We start from the raw sequence: 21,311 nt of genomic DNA, 5'->3' as shown, positions 1-21,311 counted from the left end.
AGGCCGCTCTTTGTGTTATGCGGAACACACACGCAGAGATAAAAAGCCATAAGCGGCACTGTTAGCAAAAGAGACACAGCGAAGCCCCTCTCTGTGATTACGCCAGTGATAAATGTCAACATTTTGTTCTGCATGGATGAAGCGAAAAAGAGTCCGATGCTCTTCATCTCCTGCGATATTGCTTAATAAAAGCGCTGCACTCTTGGACCATTGTTAAAATATATTCATGGGGACGCGCGAGAGAGCGAGCGAGGGAGTGGCTTGGCGGGTTCTAAGCCAATTTGCTACGCCGGTCGAAAGTTTAGTTGATGCTCTCGCATAATTAAATCCGCTGCCGGCACAAAAGGCAGCACACGCTAATCTTTGATTCCGTTAATTAAAATATACAAATCGCCGCGCTTTGTATCAACTGCCTGGTGCTGATTAAATGCGCAGCGCAACACACAGCATCGGCTAAAAGGGCGAAAGAGCATTAGCATCCCCGCAAAGGTGTGCTCTAATCGCCCTTTCACATGTAGAATATGCGCCATGGAAATTTTAATGATACTCCTCTAATTAGCGCTGCCTGCATCACCGTGCTCTTTTAATACTATTTTGCAAGTTTTCTTCAATTATTTTTCACTCGAGAGAGAAAATCTGTTTTGTCCACCTTCCATTCATATACACTGCGATTTTCTGCAGTTAAAATTCTGATGGGGTTTTTTTTAAACTTTTTTCTCATTACAAATAGGAAATTTATGTCACAAAATTTCGTAGATTCAATGAAGCAAATTATTAAATAATTATTTAAATTATTTTTCATTTTTAGGAAAGCTATATAGGATATTTGGAGATAATTTAAGAAGCAAGCAAAGAATAAATTCTCTAATAATTCGAAATTTGGTTTTTTGTATTATTATGTCAGATATTTATATCTTTTAATGCTATGGTTATAAATTAAGTTTATTTTGCAAAAACGTTTTGTTTATAACAGTTTATAATATGAAATTTTCTCTCTGCTGTAATTTGATCATCAGACAACGTTTTTCTTTTTTACTCTGCTTGAAATTCATACTTTTCCTTTTAAATATTTTGTATAAAGTGGTCAAAAAATTTCCACCTTTGTAAAGATTTGCATGGCTAAATTTTGACTATATAATTGAAATTATAATAAAGTTTAAATGGAATGTGAAATTTGGTAAAAAAAAAAAAGATTGGGATAGAAGTCAAATATGGAAATGAAGCTTGACGAGCGACCCCAAAAACGCGTCGCTCACGCTTTATTGAAATTTTTTATAAACTTTTTAATATTAAAATTGAACTATCATTTTAAAGGGCTTATTCTGGCCTTGGCAAATTGAGAATTGTTAAGCGTGGATATATTATTGCATAATGGGGGTGTAATTGAAATTGAAAAACAAATTAGGGAGACAGCTCATGCCACTAATTGTGAGCGTTCGCAGCTCGTTGTCTCTGCTGTCAAAGGTCATAAAACCGCTCTCGTAATGAGCTCTTTCAGCCGGGGCTCTCCACTCTCCTCCACCCTGCTTAGTGTTCCTATGATTGTAGTCAAATTAAATCTTGTTTGAAACTAAAAACGCGTGTTTGCATGCGAGATGCGGAAAGAGCGCAGGGGGGCCGCGCGCACGCCAAGAAATATTATCCAATAAAGTCGCGGGTATAACGCGCGCGCCGCCGCATATTTCATTGGCCTGCCTTTTTAATATAAAACACACGTTGAAACGGCAACAAAAGTGGCAGCTGAACAAATACACAAATATATTTTTCGCGTGGAATGCGCACCCTCCACAGCGTTATTAAAAGAATGCTCCCTTTGCGCTCGCTCTGCTCTCAAAATTCCTTTGTTTCGTAATTGCCGGCATTGCTGCTGCATTAAAAGCAGGCAAAACGAACGCACAAGATCAAAGAAAATTCCAGCGCCACAGTATTAAGTCATTATTGCATCTTCGATCGTGCGCCTCCACTTTCATATACACGTCTATTTTCGTACGTTTCATGTGGCTAGAGGCAATTATCGCAGGTTTATTTCATCAAATTTGCGCGCATTATTTAATTGCGGCGCTCAAATTTAGCAGAAGTGGAGATAATTACTGCTCAAAATCAGCATGCACAGGTTCTTTACGTCAAAAATGATTTTTGCAATTATTATTTTAGTAAAACAAATTTAAATTTTTTATTGTATGTAATTGTTTGTTACTCAATTTTAAAATTTATTACTTATTTAAATAAATTAAATTTTTTCATCTTTCCTCTAAATTTAATTTCAATAAATCAATTTAATTTTTTATTTAAAAAGTCTAAACTGTTTTTTTATCATAATAATGTTAACAGAAATTTATTATTAACATCTTTTAATTTAATTTTTTAATTAAACAAAACAAACAAAATATAAATAAGTTCATGGGAATCAATGGGAATGATGATTCACTGTTAGATAATTTTACTATGAATTAGCAACCCGGGAAACAAAATCTTGAAAATCGGCTTTCACAAAATTGAAATTAGAAAATTTGAACCATTTCTTTCTACTTTTTAATAATACGTCGTGTTATATTTAAATAACGGCAAATGCTATTAATGCAACTCTTGCCAGTTCACTAAAAAATTCAATTCTAAAAACAATGAATTAACCTCAGAGTCAAGCGGCTTGCGTAATAGAGGCGAATTGCAGCTTTGCAAATCTCCAATTTTGTTGAAATTTCATATTTATACAAGTTTTATAGCTCTTTAAACATCACATGCTAATTATAAAAATTGATTTAATTTTTAATTTTCAATTATAGCACTATCAATGGAAAATGTATGTGCACTTGACCAAAAATTGTAATTTTCTTTTTTTTTTCTTTTTGCCTCCTAAAGAGAAGACCAAATTTTTTATTTTTGGTAAAAATTTTCATTAAGAGAGCAAAATAAAAAATAAAACTAATTATTTAAATTTATTTTTGAAATCTTCTGGCAAATTGTAAAAATTAAATTTTTTGCACGCTAGAATTTGACAGTTTGATCATTTCTCATTTTTTTTCTGTTCACAGTTTTGATTTTTGGCAGACAAAGGATTATTGCTTGGATGCTTGTTACAATTTGCAAATTTCCAGCTTGGAAAGGAGGCAAAAAATCAATTGGCTGAATAACCTCGGCTTTCTTCCTACCTTGCGACGAGCATGGGCAAAGCGAGAGGGCAGATATGAAAGAAACGTATATAGGCGGGCGCGGGGAGGGAAAGCAACATAAAAGCAAGAGTACCACCCTTGCTCTTTTGATTCGCGGATTAATTGAAATACCAAACATTCCAACTGGTGTAAGCTGTTCTGAAAATGTGGCTCGTTTAGTTCGCGAGAGAGCACCGCGTGCGCATGCTTTAATCTGGACCCCTCTGCTCTGCGCCGCGCTCCATCTCCTCCATCATCAGCCAAAAGATGTGTAATAATAACTGCGGAAACCACCATTCTGAATTTTGCCACCGCGGCTCCGAAACTTTTAGCACATCAATTAGTTTTCAAGTTCCCCTATCATTTCAAAGAAAGTTTTGGCAATAAAGAAAAAGGGTTTTTGCGCATCTCAAACGAACTCAAGTGCTTTCCTCTTGATATCAAATAATTTATTTATTTATTTATTAAATAAATAAATAAATAATTTATTTTCCTGCACTTTTTTTTTAATTTTAAACTTTTCCTTTCCTGTAATAAAAATTTGTGTATATTCTCCGTTCTTTTTGCCAAAATATTTATTCACCACAAATTTTTAAACCTCTTCTCTAATTTGATAGTTGGAAGCGTACTTAAAATCTACTATTTATTTTATTTTCAACGTTTCAAATTTAGGGAAATCCACTCTTTCACCAGATTGATTTTGTTTTAAAAGTTTACAGACCTAAAAAAATGGTTTGGTTATTTGGTTCCTCGTTTTAAAAAGCCCACAATTGTAATTCTATTAAATAAAAGTTTTATGTTTTTTACTGTGCCTCAGCTGCATTTGGGCACTTGACGCGCCGGCTTCGGAAAACCAAAACCGTGTAGCAATAAATACTTTTGGGGCCGCGATACTGCGACTCTATTAATTTTGCATCAGAGTGGAAATGTAGCGAGCGCGTCTTTATCTAGATAATCCATTTAGTTTTATTGCCTCCCCGATAGCGCCGCTCACCAGGACGCACACTTGAAACGCGCCGATCGGACGGACACGCTTTGAAAGACCACACTTGAGCTCGGCAAACTACATTTAGGTCCAATCAAATGGTACTTCATTTTGTAATAAGTATAAGAAACGAATCTCAAAAAGGTTTTAATCCGCCCTGTAATATATTGTATTTTCATATCAGTTTTTTCCCTATAAACATACATCTCACAGAGCGTTTTGCATTCAACCCGGATGTAACAGATTCTCTGGATTTAATTAATTTATTATTATAAAAAATCAAATAATTCGATTATTAAAAAAAATTACTAAATGAAATTTTTTTATTATATTTATAAAATAGTAAAAATACCATATTTATGATTTTGTTTTTAATTTTGGAAATTTCCAGGATTACTTTATCTGCAGAAAAGATCAATTGTTTCAAAAATTTGCAGATTAGTTTTTGATCACATTGGCAAAATATTAAAAAAATTGCCTTGATTTGCTCATTTTTAATGATGGGTATATTTAGTCCTAGACTCAGTTTGATTGACCAAAGGTTAAATTGAGACGAGAAACGTTAACATTCCTTTTAGCTCTAGAGATTAAGTTAGGGTACAGGACTAATTATTGCCTCCGGCTGGAAGGAGGCGGCGGTGGTGCGCGCCCCTGGCTGAGCCCCGGGGTCGCGCCACCTCCACACCCCGAGGCAGGCGCACCAGGCGTCTAATATTCCCCTCGAGATTTTGGAAGGACTATATACGTGCGAACAAGAAGCTGAATGCCTCCGCAGTTTATGATGATGAGCTAATTAAATCATTAGAGCGTGCAGCCAAAATTATTATAAAGGCACACGGCGCACAGGCTCCGCGAAAGCAAGGCCGACGCGCGTGCCTGTATCAAAAGGCAAAGAATTAATCTACTGCCAAAGTGCTATTAACTATGTGTAGGTTGGTTGTAGCATTGCACGTAAACTGCTATTAATAAACTATTTAATAACGATAACGGATAACATGAAAAAATAATTTAATAATCACTGTGTTTAGTTAAAAAAAATATAATGAATTTTACGTATTTTATAAATAAGTTGTACCTTTTAATAATTAATAATAGTTACAGCATTAGTTAATATACGTATAATATCAATTTAATTTTTTTATTTTTGCAATAAAAATTTAAAATTTAAATGCATTTAATCATAATTAAGATTTTTCTAGGTTTGTTTAATAAAAAATAAAAGTTTGATGATTTTACAAAATTTAAAGTAGTTTACAAAGTGGTACTACAAAACTAAGTTAGAATTAGTAAAAATGAAATTTTATTAATCATATTGCATAAAATTAAAAAGGGAAGAGATCGGGAAGAGATCAGGAACGGAACAATTTATATAGCACATATTAATTACTATTAAATCAACCAGTAGCCACAAATAACAAATAATTATGTTTACATTTTGAAAAAATAATTTGAACCAGTAGAAAAAAAAGAATACATAGTTTCTAAAAAATAAAAATTGCATTTATTTGTTAAAACGTTCTAGTACTAAATTACAAGTACACAAGCAGAAAATAATTGCATACAGAGAAAATGTGAAACAAAAAATACATATTTATGCATTATGTAAATTTGAAACCCTCAAACAAAAGTTTATCATTCGTGCTCCTACTATAAAGTCATATAGCCCGTAATTATTATGTATAATGCCATTTACGTATTCTCTCTAGAGCAATGAGAAAATCTCCCTGACTGCAGCGCCATAGTTTGGGGTGTTGTAGAGCCAGAACCAGAACACGCTTTTGTCATTTTTTTCGTCTTTCAAACGAAGGTGCTGCCATCAATGTAGCGGCTTTTATGCCAACTTTTGCTCTTTGTCATCGCTGCTGCCAACCAAACTGCGCCGATTTGTCAAAATTAGTCAAAGAGCTACGTGTGCTGCTGCTTTTCGCACGGCAAGACAAGTATGTATCCCACCCACCTTGGTGATTTCGAATGATAAAAGACAAGACAGGACACCAGATGATAGTCCTTATCTGCAGCAATTAATTTTCACCCTAAACCCGTTAAATTCGCCAGATTCGCCGAGGGTGTCGACTCGAGGACGCGAGCGAGGTCCGGCAACAGCAACAAATTGGCCAGGTAGAGCAATTTTGGGCCGAGTTGCGGTCACTGCTCGTTAGCAGCGGAGGTGCACACCGTAAATTTACTACAAGAGCAATCATGTATGAACTCGAATGCAAGTCGTCTTTTCATTAGTGTGCGTCCGGGAAGCTCGAGTGTGTCCGTGGAGGTGCGAAAATCAACCGTGGGCCGCTCGTCCGACAATTGTCGGCTCGCGTCGGACGTCCGAATTCGCAGGTGTTCGCAGGTAGATCCGTCTCGACCGAGTCTGATCTCTCTCGTAGCTTTCGTAAACAGAACACCTGCTCTTGTTTCCGGGACGGTTCGCCTTCCGCGGTGGTTCGGCAGGCGGCCGAATATCGCATCTGAGCGCCTTTCGACCGCAATGACCCAGTTTTGGGCCGCGCATTTTGCTTATCGCGGTGATCGTGCGGAATTTTGCACCTTCTACGGCATTCCATTGATGACACTCTCTGCTATTCGAGTAGTACATATGTTGCTGTGTGGGTGTGCTTGCGTGCGTGCGTATGCGTTTACTTTGGTAATTAAGACCTCTGTATTAATGTTCGCAGCACCACTTTGCTGTTAATTTGCTCCAATGGAGGGTTCAACACCGAGAATCATGTCCAAGAAGCAATGTAAAAAGCTCACATTTTTATTTTATTATCATTTTCAATTGCGCAATTTTTAATTATTCTTTCTCTCATAATTGCACTGTTTTTGCACAGCCGGAATGACAGCATCGCAAAGTTCAATCACCAATGCTATCTCACAAATTGGATTAAACCCGCCCGGGAGCATTACTCCCAATATTACCTCAAGGGAACGGGAAGAACGGGGACGTCTTCTCCGGGAGAAACAGAATGAAGATCGGGCTAAAAAGCTGGAAGAACTCAAGCAGCAGGTAAAATTAAATTCGCAATTTAATTAAAACTTGAATTTCGAGCTGGGTTAAAGAGAAATGATTGTTTGCTTCGGTCTTTAAATTTTGCTTCTATTTGGCCAGTGTTATTTAAATAGACAACTCCTCATACTTGATGACTTTACCGGTGAGTCATTTCCGTGACTCATTTGGTAAAGGTTAAAAGCGGTGTATTATTTATTTAACTTTGATCAGCGGCAGTTCATAATGGCACAGTAATCACAACATATATCATTCAAAATCATTGCAAATTGAATTTCAAATTTTATTTACTTATGTTTCAGGCTATTGCGGCTCAGAAATACCGAGAGCAGAAAGAAATAGAGAGGCGTCAACGCATTGAAGATATGAGGTCAAAAGACTCCGAGAGACGAAACCAAGTTGAAGAACGAAAGAGGGTGCTGTGGGAAGCCGAGCAGGAAAAAAGAGACGCCATACTCAGGAAAGCACAGGCATGATGAATAGAAAAATACTTGCGTGTCAAAAATACTAATTTTTTTCTTGCAGGAAAGAGAAGCTCGACTTCAAGCCAAAAGACGGAATGAGCGAAGTTCTCTTGTGTTTGCGTTCGGCAGCTCAACGCCAAGGATGCTTGATCCAGTTACCTCCACTTCATTTTGGGGCCGCAGGTAATTGGTTAATTTATTTAGTCGGAGGTTATCTCAATGATGGATAAGCTTTATGTAATAGCGTGTAATAGATAAGATAATGGGGGATATTCACATGCTAAGTTAGCATCAGCAAATCCCATAAGCGAGTTAGCATGTGAGTATTAGGTATTAGTATTCCCCGATTTTAAATTAAATGAAACCTATAGATGTGTCATTTTCCATTAACTCGTTTCAATCTGATTATCAAATGCTGAGGAAAAGTCTTTATTTTTATTTCGCAGGGCGGCATCAACCATTAATGTTGGCTGCTACAATGCACCACTGACACGTCGGATGTCCGAACGAGAGCTCAACTTTGACAGCAACAGCAAGAAACAACGAGCTACCTCAGCTCATGTGCTTCACCGCAAACCTGATGATAGTGGTATGAATTTTATGGTCTACTACTCCTACATTCTTTACCCATCCAAGTTATCCTACAAAAAAATTGGTGGTTTTCCTTATTAATGCTTTAATTAACTTATTCATGTTGAACAGAACAGATAGGTTATTTATCTGTTCATTATGGTCAGCACTCTCAAGTTGTTTTTAATGATTGAAATGAAATTCTTGCTCTCCTTTATTGAAAAGAAAATTTAAATAATTTATATCATTACGTATTTCTGAAGATTGTTCCATTATAAAAGTTTCAATTGATATAAAATGGATAAAGAAGAGATTCGAATTCATTTTAATCGCATTGGGTTAGGTTAAACTTAGTGTAATGATGTGATACTGTGGAAAGATACAGTGCTCAGTTATTGACTTACCGCTGGTATTGAGCGGTTGCGTCATGCCTTTGGCGTATTTTTGCAAGCACTTAGCTCTGAGTGCCAACTCTTCTCATTGTGATAATTATTTAGTACTGTCTTGCTCTCAAGGAACAAGATTCATCTGCTGCCTTTTCTGCTGGCTTGTAGAATCGTAATTTGAATTCATAATCAATGCGATTGTGGTTCAAAATCAAAATTTATATTTAGATTTTCATTTTTGAATTCTTTTGATCTCTTCTGGCAAGACATTGAAGCAAACTTTTAGATTCCATCTTTCCATAGAATCACATCTCTTAAATCAGCTCCTGTATTTACAAATTTGGCCTAAGGGGCAATTTGCAATTTTGAAAGCGTAATTAGTTGTCCGTGACAATTCCACTGCATTAACGAAGTGCTGGAGTTGCGGAGTTTTTGCAAATTTCTCTCTTTAGCCAGATTGGACCCTATTATAGTAAAGTTGACATAATTTTGAGTCAAATTTGATATAATAGATGCAGATAAAACTGACGCGGGTGAGAGACAAACGTTTGATCACTTACCATTAACTTCATTTACCCCGAACGTACGAAAAATGAAAACCGATTTGACACCAACACTCACATCACCTGCGCGTGAGACCGGCAGATCTTTCTTCTTGCGCTCTGCAGGTAGATCAAAGAGATGAGAGAACATGCATGTCTTCTTTTTCTTTATGCAAAAATAATACATGTTTGTAATGGGATGTCGTGTGGAAGGTGACTTTAAACTAACTCGATAACCATCACATTTTTTATTGTACTATAATATGCAAGGTGGTCTGGGCTTTTAAGGAATGCAAAACTGAAATTTGAAGCTGAACTTTTTAAAAATTGCTCAATCTTAAACTCACATTTTCTCTTGCCTTTTCTATTTACTTTGTTTTTATTATACCAAAATTTCCAATTAAACTTTCCTCCGTACAATGCAAGTAGAGTCCAGGCCAACTTGAGATAATTAGCGTTTGTAATGGCTCGTTGTCGCACTCTGACAAGCCGCGTTTCGTCTCATGGGCAATCATGTATGCTGCTGTGTACTGTACATATTGACATAATTACTTCAATAGGCTTGCATACTTACTTTCTCCATTAAAATTATTACCAGCTTGTTAGGACATAAAGAGGAGAACCTGCTGTACACACCATCTTACTGATTAGGAAATTTTCTTTTGAGTGAAAATGATTTTTCATTCTTTCTTGGTTGCGTATAAGAAAAATTTAAATAATGCCTGAAAATAATTTTTGCGCTAATGAGTCAGTAAGATGGTGCTGTTCCTTGATATGTCCTTTATACCAAGCACATCCCTATTTGCTTGACCCTTGCTGGATTATTCAGGTACAACACCATCAGTGTCTCGTCCCCAAAGTGCCATAAGCAATGTGGGAGAAGACAAGCATCCAAGCGTCATCCACAGACCCAGATCCTCAGTCAAACCGCGGCCTAACAGTATCGCTGTTTCCGGAATCAATTTGTCTATAGCTGTGTCAAAGGAGTTGAAGAACATAGGTAAAACTACAAAACTGTAAATAGCTTTCATTTTTTTTTTTGAGCCCCTGCCTTTATTTGGTGTTAAACAGTGTGTGCTTGTACGTGTATGCACGCTCGAGCAACTACCACTGAACATAATTAGCTTGAAATCAATTAAAATGAACAGAGACTTATAAATATTTAAATTGGAAGAGGGAGGGGGGATGAACAATTGAAAAAATTACTAACCCGAATATTTGATTTTTGTTTATTATTCATTTTAAGCACAGTATTGAGTTTCGGATAAACTTTTCAGACGGTATAGGTCCAGAGTCCAAGAATCTAGCTTCTTCTTCACGAAGTAGTTCCTCGTCGAGCACACCAATGAAGTCATCTACTAAATCCAACCCACCGCCTTCGAGGAGCGAGGCAAAAACAGTCCCTACCACTCCCTCAGAGCAGAAGGTGGGATTTTAGTTTAACATCCTATACTGGATAATTAAATTTTATGTAAATAGAAACCACCAATCAAGCCGACTAAACCTACGCAGAAGACCAATACTGTCCCAAGTGCTAAAACTTCTACGGGTCCGGCAGTTGCACCAGAGGTCTTGTCAGATGCACCAGTGGGTTCGTCGGATGTCCCAGTGACTTTGCCAGATGACCCAGTGGTTTTGACTGATACACCAATGGAACCAGTTGAAGAGGTGCAATCAATCAAAAATTTCCCTGAAGCTGACCAGCAGCAGCAACAGGAAGAACAGAATGAGCCACCTCCCGAGCCAGCTACGCCAGTAGCAGCCCCTGCCGAAGTCGAGAACGGCAAGGAAGAATTACCTGAATGTGATATGACCTGTGAGTTGCAATTTTAAAAATTAATGAAACTTTTTTCATGTTTATACGTGACAATATTTATTGGGATTTGATCAACAACTTTTGCTAAGTAAATTAATTATTATATTATTTTTAGCTTCTTTTACTTCAAAGAAAATTGCAAGTGAGGAAGAGGCAAAGGCAGCTCTCACTGAACGTAGGCGGCAAATTCGTGAACAGCAGGAGAGAGAAGCTCAGCTGGCCAAGGAAATGAAGGTGGGCTTGTTTTGGTGTGTTTATTTACAAGTATTGTATTTCACGCCGCTACTGGGTTTCACAGGCCCGCCAGCTTGAAAAGGAGGCGGAGGAGAAGCAGAAGAGATTGGAAGAAGCAAAAGCAAGACGAGAAGAGTACAACAGACAGGAAGAGCTGCGAAGACAAGAGGAGCAGCGACGGAAAGACGAGGAGGAGCGGTTTCTGAAAGAACAGGCAGAAAGAGAGGCAGAGGCCCAAAGAAAGGAGGAAGAGCAAAGACAAGCTCTCGAGAGAGAACAGGAAAAGAAAGCACAAGAGGAGGCCGAGAGGTGCGATTCGGAACTTTGATAATAATGATACTATATATTTATAAGTGCCTTTTTATTGTTAGACAACGACAAGAAATTGCAGAGCGTCTCAGGAAGGAAGAAGAAGAGCGAGAAGAGAGGAGAAAGAGGGTAGCAATGATCATGTCCAGGACCAGGAAGGGCGAAAAGAATGCCCCGGTTATTTCCAATAAGGTAATTATTTTTCTGGGTATAAAATTTGGAAAAAAACTACTTAGCAAATTAAAAGCTTATTTTCCTTTAATTTGAACGAAATAAGATTATGAATACTTAAATTGTGTTACAGGATGGAGCAGAGGAGACTGAGGGAAGAGTCAGCCCTAGTGATAATGTAGAGAGTGCTAAATCAATAAGTAATAATAGGGATGTTATGGATAAATCAGTTTGCCAGCCAGCTTCTGACATCATCATGGGAGACGTGATGCTCGTTAATTCTATCCCTCAAGAAACAAATGGTCACAAAAATGAATGACAGTGGCAAGCTCCAACTCATTCAGTTTTGTGAATACTTGGCTTGACCCTGTACAGATTGAAAAAGTAAGAAAATGTTATTATTCTGCAAGAACGGTTATATTTGTGCTGCTCTTGGTACGCTTGCTGTACCGTTTAAACAAAGTATCACAAATCTGGTAAAAAAAAACAACAACAACAACTTGTGACATATTTACCACAGGCATAATTATTTAATAATTAATAATCAGCAAATTATTTTACATTAAAATCATAATATCGATCATTCGGTTAATTTCCAAAGTATATTTCATGTGAATGCTCATTTCTTTCCCCTAACCACAATATTTTTGACTGACTGGTAACTCACGCACGAGGAGGCTAAATTGCCTCCCTCAAGTATGTATGTGGCAGAGACGGCGGTGGGTCTCGCTCGGCCCACGCTCTCACTAATATTCAAATTTCGGCACGCGGAATAGAGTATAACTATAAATGTTAAAGGAAAAAGTTAGGGAAAGGAAACCTTGAAAATTCGCATATTGCTTTTAATGAAAATTGAGCCAAAAGCTTTATGCCAAGAACTTATTTGCATGACATGTTAAAGTGGAAAAACAACTTGTTATTCTAAATAATAGAGGTTCTTTTTCCTGAAAATGAAAACTGCTTTTGTTTTCTTTCTCACGTTAAAAAAATGATAATTAATTATACCCATTTTGTTAAAAAAATTATGTTACACATAAATCTGATGATTTTTGTTTCTTGTTTTTAAGGTTAAAAAAGAGTAGGAATTTCTATTGATTCTTTCAATCCTTAAGAACTTCAACAATGAGTGTATGGCGGTACATTAAAATTTTTTAAATTGATTTTTATCAATAACATTGAATGAAAAAAGGCAAATTTGGTGCGACGTGGACTTGCAAGTTGTTCTAGTCAAACAATCAATAAGTTTAAGCATTTTGCACTTATATAGTTTATAAAAGCCCAATATGCTTACAATCTTGACGGGAATTTAATTCCAAGTGTAGAATCTGCTGGCGTACCCATATGAGAGCACTGATTTGAAGTGGTGCTAGAGATTTAAAAATACTTCCACCACCATTAAAAATCAGTTCCCGTCCTGGGTTTTTGGAATCCTCACTCAAGTCCCAAAACGGAGGGCCGCAAAAATGCTCATACCTGCAATGCACTGGGCACCTCAGCCTGGCTGCTCGCTGCTTTAGCTAAAACAGGGAACTGATAATTTAGCCTGGTCTGCTGCTCTTTTAACCACTTTGGTGATATGCAGTGTGAGTTCAAACAAAAAATTGAACGTATTATGATTATATGAGTGCTTATCCTCTTACGTATGCAATTTGACACCTTGCATTTTTCTCAGCTTACATCCTATCCAACACGCCTTTTAGGGTTAACCTCCATGTCCTGCCCTATCTCACCCAGTATTATTTTCAGAGCATCTGAGCTCTGTGCCCAGCGTGGGCGCAGCTCAGGTAACTATATTCCCATTAATTGTTGCAAGCGCAGGCTGTCGACATGACTCCCGTTCCCGTTTTAATTTATTTTAACACTTCCATGACTTACACATTCATCACTTGATTTAGTTGAAAATTTTCAATGGAACCTGAAGGCCACTGTCGAGTTTTGAAAGTTCTTTGACTTTTCTTGTACCTGCCTTCTTTCCTGACTTGATATACAAGTTTCATCACTTTTGAGTTAAAAAAGTTGGAAACCTGATACCATGTGAAACGTTCCCTCACAGACATGTTGCTAAATTTTGCCACCTATTTATCACTGATTGAATATTAGAGAGGGATTAAAAAATATGCAAAGGAACTAAATGACAAAACCAATATATTTTAATTTTCTGCTGTTTTTTTTTTACTATGGGATAAGTAAATCAGACAACAAATTCCCTGTATTATAATAATACGTCAATAATTTTATTAATACAGAACACTGAATGTAGCCCATTCAGACACAAAAAATGCACACTTCTTGAGGGCAGCAACTGCTTAATTACCTATCATTACATTCATATCATTATGAGAAGTCACGTTTACGTGGAAATTAATTTTTAAGTTTGGCAGCCAATATTACATTATCCGTTTGGCACATATTGCAGCATTGCAATCAAACATTGGACCGATAAAAATCGTCAATTTATATTTCGATTAGTTTAATTAAAACTTGACACTAATTACAACATGTAATTAAGTACATAAAATATATTATGTAAAAATTTAGTCTTTCTTCTTGGGCTTCTTCGGGTTGCGAGATCTAGACTTGGCCTTGCACAGAGGGCATATCGGTGCGTTGCGATGGATTTGCTGGTGACACGAGAGACACGCCTTCATCGGTGGTGGTTGCTGCCTGTGATTTTGAAATAATTAATTATAAATGCACTATGCAAAACAATTTATTTACAAATACCTAAATGACGGCGCCGAGGCAGAGAGCATTGTCCTCGGCTCCTGCACCTTGTTGACCGGCTGCTGGTTGCCCATCGGGGGTGGTGCAGGTGGTTGTGGTGGCTGCAAGAACGACGAAGGGGCCACAACGTGATGCATCAAGTTGACCGGGGTCATCGGCGCAGGCTCCTCTCGTTCGACAGGCCATGCAGTCTTGATGACAGGCTTCTCAAAAAAGCTGAAATTCGACAGTTTTCTGAGTGGCACTTATATAGTTTGAACATTGGATAGAAAAGGAAAGTTAAAAGAATTTTGGATTGAAGGTCTTACTCTGGCGAGAAGAGCCGACAGTCAATTTCGTGCAGCTCTGGAAGGCGATCCAGACCCAAGCACTCGTGGCGCATTCTGTCCACTTCCATCTTCAAGGGCATGTACTCGTCATGCAGCCTTTTGGCAGTCTCAAGAGCTTTCACATGAGCCTCTTCTGCTTGCTTCATGACGTTCTCCATCTAAAATTTATGATCAATTCTTTGATTAATTTTATTCTCATAAAAAATTGTAATTTTCCAAATATATAAAAAAAAAATATAAATTCTACTGTTACTATATATGTATACAAATGTTATAAATATTATAATTTTAAATTTATAATAAATTAACCAATTGGTGGCGATTTGAAAAAAAAAATTCTTACAGCATTGATGTCTGCGTGAATCTGTCGAAGCTCTTCAACGTGGGCCATCTTTTCCTGCATCAACAATTCCATTTCTTGTCGGTACTCGGCCAAACTCTGGTGCTCTTGGTGAGTTGTGGAGACTTGCTTAATTATTCGAGCCTTGATTTTTTCCAGCTGCAAGGTCTTGGACCTGAAAATGTTTCACGAAATTAGTCAAAATTAAAATAATTTAATCGTTTTATTTCATGAAGTTGAAAAAGAACGCTTCATAAATCGTGAGTCACCTGATATCTTTCAGTGCGTCAAGTTTATTCATCATGTTCCGCTCCTCCAAGGTAAACATCTCGGAAAAATCGAAAACTCGCAACGACAGCGTGATTTCTATTTTGAAATCTGTTTTTAAAATACCGTTGCAAACCTCAGGAAAGCTTCTAAGGGAGGCGATTCAAGGGTGGTTCACAGCATACACGAAGAAAATCTAAAAAATGCTAAAACACCTCAGACGACAGGAATGACAGTGGGCGAAATTGACAGAAAATTCATCATGGAGGATGCGGGAGGATTGATACGACCCCACCATAGGGGTGTTTGAAAAGGAGCAAGGAGGGCGATGAGTAACTTTTGAAATTTGTTGGAGTGGGGGTATCGTTACATACAGTCTTATGATAATTTTCCTGCTGCAGGGAACAAGACTCGACCCGTCACAGCCAATCAAATCGTGTAAAACTTGTAAAACGTCCTTGGCATCGTCATTGATGTACAAAACGCTACAACAAGTTTCGCCTGTCGGGAGACGAGTTCTTTGCAGTGGCCCTCCTGCTTGTACGCGTGAGTTGTTGCCCGGCGAAAGAAAAGCCGAAAAGACTTGCAAGCGGGCGGAAAACATCAACAAAACGACCTAAATCAAGATTAACTCCACAGCATCCGTCCTGTAGTTAGGTAAATTGATAATCTGACTTTCATTAGCATCCAGAATGAACGAGTTATTGAGCTTGCTCGTCGCTGAATGTGAGGAGCGCCGATTAAAAAGAATTCAAACTTCCGAATCACTTCTTGTGATTCTATTTCCGCAAAACATTATACCATTATTATTATAGAAAATAAAGTTCCCTGTGACCACTAATTCTTACCTTTGGTCTTTTAAGATTATAATGCATTGTACAATTTTGATGATTGGTAATAAATTTCAATAAAACAAGCAAATTTCTAAACTAAATAAATAACAATCGGGACTCACGATGGATTTGTTACCATGGTGAAGCATAATGACTGGAATTTCGACTGATTCGAGAGGACATTTTATATCTTTGGGTGTGTTTCAGGGAAAAAAATTATTTTATTATGTATTCTTCTGAAAATCATTGATCCTCGAAAAAGTCTCATTTTTGTTTCTTGCATCTGAAATCTGAACCATACACATAAAATAATTATTATCTTGATTTTTCATGTAGGTCAAAATAATCTTCATAGATAAAGAACATGATTTTTTTTTAAATATGAAAATATGAAAGCATTATTTCACTAAATTAATGAAATCACATGTATGTTTGCATTATTTAGAGATGGAATCGATGGAGGTCGAAGGGGAGATGTTTGGAGAGGCCGGTCTTGATTCTGATGGCCAAAATGGATCCTTCCGAGGTGCAATGCGAGGGGGGCGCGGAGGAATTTTCAGGTACAATTCCATCTTTTTCAAGAGCTCGAAAATTAATATTCACAGCATTTACAGAGGTCGAGGCCCTAATGACTTCAGTGCCAGGGTACCACCTCCAGGGATGGGGCCACCCCGCTTCAGAGGTCGCGGCTTTCCAGGTCCTGGAGGCCCTAGAGGACCTCCATTTAGGGGGCCGCCGCCGCCTCCTGGGCATTTTGGCAGGGGCAGATTTAGAGCCCCCTTCGATCCAAACTGGGGTCCCATGCCACCGCATGGGATGCCACCTCACATGATGGGTGGAAATCCAGCTGCATCCGGCGTAAGCAAAAATAAATTTTATCAAAATATTCACTTCAGATTCAGTTTTTTAAAATAGATGGATCATTCAATTAGGCATCTTGTTATTAAAATATCTTTTTTATTTCCTCAGCCCATGTCAGGCGTAGATTTGAACAGTGAGATTTGGGTAGAGACGAAAACCGGAGAGGGCAAGAGTTACTACTACAGTGCGAGGACGAGGGAGACGACCTGGACAAAGCCGGAGGGTGCATCCGTGCAGATCCTCTCACAGGAACAGGTAGAGCAAATGGCAGCTCAAACAAACAGTGGCCCTGGTCAGGCAGGGGGATCAACTCAGACAGCCGCACAAGCGGCTGTAGCGCAAGCACAGGCTGCCACTCAAAAGTTTTCAGAGGAGGACGGCGGTGAGCAGGACCAGGAGGGATACAACAACCACATGGGGATGATGTACGGAGGACCCATGCCTTACGGAGGAATGCCACCACCCTTCGGAATGCCTCCGCCAGGTGAGCCATCGCCTGATTAATTCGTAGCTTTTGAGTTTTTAAAATCAAAAGATATTGAGTTTTGTCGTTTGATGAAGACATAAAAATTTAATATTTTGAGCAGAACTCTTTTCTTACAATCTTATAATATATAAAATCAAAAATATCGATTACATGGAAGCAGAAAAATTTACTACAAATTATAATTTGATTTTTTTCCCATTCCAGGCGTTGGATATAATGAAGGGCCACCTGGAATGCAAAACAATTGGCCGCCTATGAATACCTACAACAATTTCAGTGTGCCTCAGGTCCCTGGCGAAGAAGGAGAGCCACCTCAGGTATGAAGATCTGAAAAATAAAATATTATTTACTTGAAATTGTAAATTTAGGTCAATCCTGGACCTGATCTTGAGATGAAGGCGGCTGAGTGGTCAGAACACAGAGCTCCAGACGGTCGACCTTATTTTTACAATGCCAAAACCGGAGAATCGGTTTGGGAGAGGCCTCAGCTTCTCAAGGATTTAGAAGGTTTGCATCTGTAATGACAAAACCTTCAAATATGTAACAACAATATTAAAAATTTGCAGCAGCTAAAATGTCCCGAGGAGTCCCAGGAATGGGGGGAGTTGCTGAAATGGCTGCACAGCCAGAGCCTTTTAAACAAATCGAGCATGTGGCAATTGCCGAGAAAAAGCCAGAGCCTGTACATGTGGCAAAAATTTCAGCCGAGACAGAAAAGAGTGCTGAAATAGCCAGAGCGGTCATCAAAGAGGAAAGCTCTGCGAGCCACAAGAAACAGGACAAAACTAGGCCAGTTTCTAGTACTCCGGTCCCAGGAACACCATGGTTAGTCTCATCTTGAATATATTTATCTGCCTACTAAATAACTTAATTTCATAGGTGTGTAGTTTGGACTGGAGACGGTAGGGTCTTTTTCTACAATCCATCACAACGGGCAAGTGTGTGGGAAAAACCAAGTGACTTGGTTAATAGACCAGAAGTAGACAAGCTTCTCGAGAAGGCTCCAGATGGAACCAAGAAAAATCAGCCAGATGCTTCGAGTGAGAGCGAGAGTGAAGAACCAGCCTCTAAAAAGGCAAAGGTAGAAGAAGACGATGATTCCGGTAAGAGCAAGAAAAATTTCCTCAATTTTTTCAATTGAAATATTTTTCAATTCTCTGTACTAAAAATAGATTCAAAGAAAAATGGGTCAAATGGCAAACCTCTTGATACAAGCAAAGAGGCAGCAATGGAAGCAGAGGTTCGAGCAGCACGGGAAAGAGCAGTTGTGCCTCTTGAGGCCAGAATTAAACAATTCAAGAGTATGCTGCAAGAAAAACAAGTAAGATTTCATTTGTAGATTATTTTCTTTGTGCTCAATACTATGTCATTATAGGTATCTGCGTTTTCAACTTGGGAGAAAGAGTTGCATAAGATTGTATTTGATCCACGATACTTGCTGCTCACCTCCAAAGAGAGGAAGCAAGTTTTTGAGAAGTATGTAAAGGAGCGAGCTGAGGAGGAGCGTCGTGAAAAGAGAATGAAGATGAGGGAGAGAAAAGATGACTTCCTCAAGTTAATGGAGGAAGCAAAACTGAGTGGAAAGTAGGTTTTTTCAAGTTTGCTAGAATTAAAGTGTTAAGTGTTTTTTTTTTCAGATCCACATTCAGTGACTTTGCACAAAAGCACGGCAAAGACGAAAGATTCAAGAACATTGAGAAAATGAGGGAGCGTGAGAGTTTGTTCAATGAATACATTATTGACGTCAGACGCAAGGAAAAGGAGGACAAGAAGCGCAAGCGAGAAACAGTAAGTTCAATTAAACTTTTGAAATAATTATAGGGCTTATCCTTAAATATCTTACAGTGCAAGAAAGACTTTTTGGCTCTGCTGAAAGAAACAGATGGAATTGATAAGAATACAAGGTGGTCAGACATAAAGAAGAAGATTGACGATGACAAAAGGTATTTATTACTAACATTTTTCCGTTACTTATTTTTTTTTTTTTTTTTACCAAAATGGAACAAATAATCAAATTAACTTTAATTACAGATACCGAGCAGTTGACTCTAGCAGCACTAGGGAAGATTGGTTCTATGACTATGTCAAGTCGCTGAAGGAGGATAAAAAGGACAGACACAGAGACAAAGATTCAGATAGTCGTGCCAAATCAGAATCAAAAGATGACAAAAAAGATGCAGACCAGAATGTAAGTTCTATAATGAATAACTCCAAAGAGGGCAACGACTCGGATGAAAAAGGTTCTGAAGATGAGGACAAAGAGAAGGTGAGGCATTTCATTAATTCTCCCAAGATTTTCTTAATAATTTGTAGTCCATTAATCTTAAATTTAAATAGCTTCCTTTCTCCTTACTTAACAAATTATGGTCTGTTAGATATGAAATATGTATTTATTGTGAAAATTCTTCCAAGGAAGTATAATGCAGCTTTTTCTCGAGTAGGAAAATATTAATCGCGCACAAGCAATAGCTTAAATGCCTGTAGGGTAAAATCTCTCCAGTAATGTTAAGAGTTTCCATTCGCCAGCCTGAGAACTGTGAGCTTCTGCAAGTTGAGCGCTTGTTCTCCTGTGCCATTCCTGCACAAGAAGTGTAAAAAATATTGATTCTAAATTTCCCATTTGAATTATTGACTAAAAAAGCTATAAATTTTGCCATGTTAATTTATCATTGTACCATGTCCCACAGTCTGAGGATGAAGGTGAAAAGGATAAAGAGAGGGAGAAGCAAGCCAGGCAAGAGGCCAGCTTGAGGGAACGAGAGAAGGAGGTACGGCAAACCTTAGCATCTCACATGCGTGAGCGTGACAAGGAGCGCGAGTTGCACAAACATGATGAGGCAGTGCAACAATTTGTTGCCTTACTGGTGGACTTGGTGAGTCTGAAATTTTCCCTTGCAGTGCCAATTTATAATTGAATGTCCTCAGGTGCGCAACTCAGATCTTTCTTGGAAGGAGGCTAAGCGACTGATGAGGAAGGACAGTCGGTGGGATTTGGTCAGTCTGCTGGACAGAGAGGAAAAAGAGAAATACTTCACACAGCACATTGAGCAGTTAACACGTAAGAAGAGGGAAAAATTGAGGGAGCTTTTAGATGAGACACCAGAAGTGTCATTGACGTCAAATTGGAAGGAAATCCGAAAGATTATCAAAGATGATCCCAGATACAGCAAATTCTCCTCCAGTGAACGGGTATGTTTAATCTACTTTTAAATTTTGAATGTTAGCTTATGTTCTTCCTAATCCTTAGAAATGTGAACGAGAATTCAAAGAATATTTGAAAGATAAGTTGGTTGCTGCCAAAGCAGATTTCAGGGAACTTTTGAAGGTAAAAATTGCTTACTTTTTGTTAAAAAAAAAATTATTTCAACATGCTATTTTTAGGAGACTAAAATGATCACATACAAATCAATGTCAGAGGGGCCACAGCATTTACACGACATTGAGGAAGTTTTGAAGAAGGACAAGCGCTACCTGGTGCTAGACCACATTGGCAGTGACAGAAAGAAAATGCTTGTGACGTTCCTGGAGGATTTGGAAAAGAAAGGGCCACCTCCACCACCCACAGCTTCAGAGCCAACTCGCAGAGGAATCAAGTAATTTCTGAGACTAGAGAGGTTCCTGAGTGAGGTACCCATTCTTCAGAGGAAGTTAGCGCTGCATGGTTTTAATTATACTTAACATTAGTCTTTTTTTGTCATGAAGGGTTTATTCCAATACCATTTTGTGTGCCCTTTAAAGAATAGCTTGTGTTTAAATATCAGTTTAATATGGGTATACTTTGCACACAAATTCTCGCAATAAATTAATTTGCGCAAAATAATTTGTCAAGTACATAAACAT

General features: G+C 38.0%; 3 protein-coding genes across 9 annotated transcripts; 2 read left to right on the top strand and 1 right to left on the bottom strand.

Annotated features, from left to right (window-relative positions):
• Positions 1-6,082: 6,082 nt before the first annotated feature.
• Positions 6,083-12,129, top strand: LOC132202654 (ensconsin-like). 6 transcript variants are annotated; one of them, XM_059629695.1, is made up of 14 exons: positions 6,083-6,252; positions 6,807-6,872; positions 6,963-7,138; positions 7,441-7,608; positions 7,664-7,785; positions 8,049-8,191; positions 9,071-9,226; positions 9,930-10,100; positions 10,378-10,526; positions 10,580-10,916; positions 11,032-11,150; positions 11,215-11,459; positions 11,522-11,651; positions 11,764-12,129. In XM_059629695.1, exons 2-14 carry the CDS (start codon positions 6,833-6,835, stop codon positions 11,947-11,949), a joined length of 2,142 nt encoding a protein of 713 aa, XP_059485678.1. In that variant the 5' UTR covers positions 6,083-6,252; positions 6,807-6,832; the 3' UTR covers positions 11,950-12,129. The 6 variants fall into 6 exon arrangements, with proteins under 6 accessions (XP_059485678.1, XP_059485681.1, XP_059485682.1 ...); XM_059629696.1 differs by lacking the exon at positions 6,083-6,252 and adding an exon at positions 6,279-6,301; XM_059629697.1 differs by lacking the exon at positions 6,083-6,252 and adding an exon at positions 6,461-6,481.
• Positions 12,130-14,069: 1,940 nt separating this feature from the next.
• On the bottom strand, positions 14,070-15,582 carry LOC132202655 (zinc finger C4H2 domain-containing protein). Of its 2 annotated transcripts, none has more exons than XM_059629703.1 (5): positions 15,293-15,582; positions 15,027-15,198; positions 14,663-14,841; positions 14,355-14,570; positions 14,070-14,294 (listed from the first exon to the last, which is right to left on the bottom strand). In XM_059629703.1, exons 1-5 carry the CDS (start codon positions 15,349-15,351, stop codon positions 14,165-14,167), a joined length of 756 nt encoding a protein of 251 aa, XP_059485686.1. In that variant the 5' UTR covers positions 15,352-15,582; the 3' UTR covers positions 14,070-14,164. The 2 variants fall into 2 exon arrangements, with proteins under 2 accessions (XP_059485686.1, XP_059485685.1); XM_059629702.1 differs by having other exon boundaries at positions 14,355-14,588; positions 15,293-15,580.
• A 207-nt stretch (positions 15,583-15,789) lies between these two features.
• Positions 15,790-21,291, top strand: LOC132202653 (transcription elongation regulator 1). The gene is made up of 17 exons (XM_059629694.1): positions 15,790-15,947; positions 16,569-16,683; positions 16,738-16,981; positions 17,093-17,468; positions 17,676-17,788; positions 17,840-17,978; positions 18,038-18,296; positions 18,351-18,574; positions 18,644-18,792; positions 18,847-19,055; positions 19,109-19,259; positions 19,317-19,414; positions 19,503-19,737; positions 20,159-20,344; positions 20,397-20,660; positions 20,719-20,796; positions 20,853-21,291. Exons 2-17 carry the CDS (start codon positions 16,571-16,573, stop codon positions 21,066-21,068), a joined length of 3,054 nt encoding a protein of 1,017 aa, XP_059485677.1. The 5' UTR covers positions 15,790-15,947; positions 16,569-16,570; the 3' UTR covers positions 21,069-21,291.
• Positions 21,292-21,311: the final 20 nt, after the last annotated feature.

Source organism: Neocloeon triangulifer, unplaced genomic scaffold (genome assembly GCF_031216515.1).
Source record: "Neocloeon triangulifer isolate White Clay Creek 2 clone unplaced genomic scaffold, ASM3121651v1 ptg000015l, whole genome shotgun sequence".
NCBI classification, from domain to species: Eukaryota; Metazoa; Arthropoda; class Insecta; order Ephemeroptera; family Baetidae; genus Neocloeon; species Neocloeon triangulifer.
The sequence above is the reverse complement of the archived record's forward strand: the minus strand, read 5'-3'. Positions and strand labels throughout refer to the sequence as shown.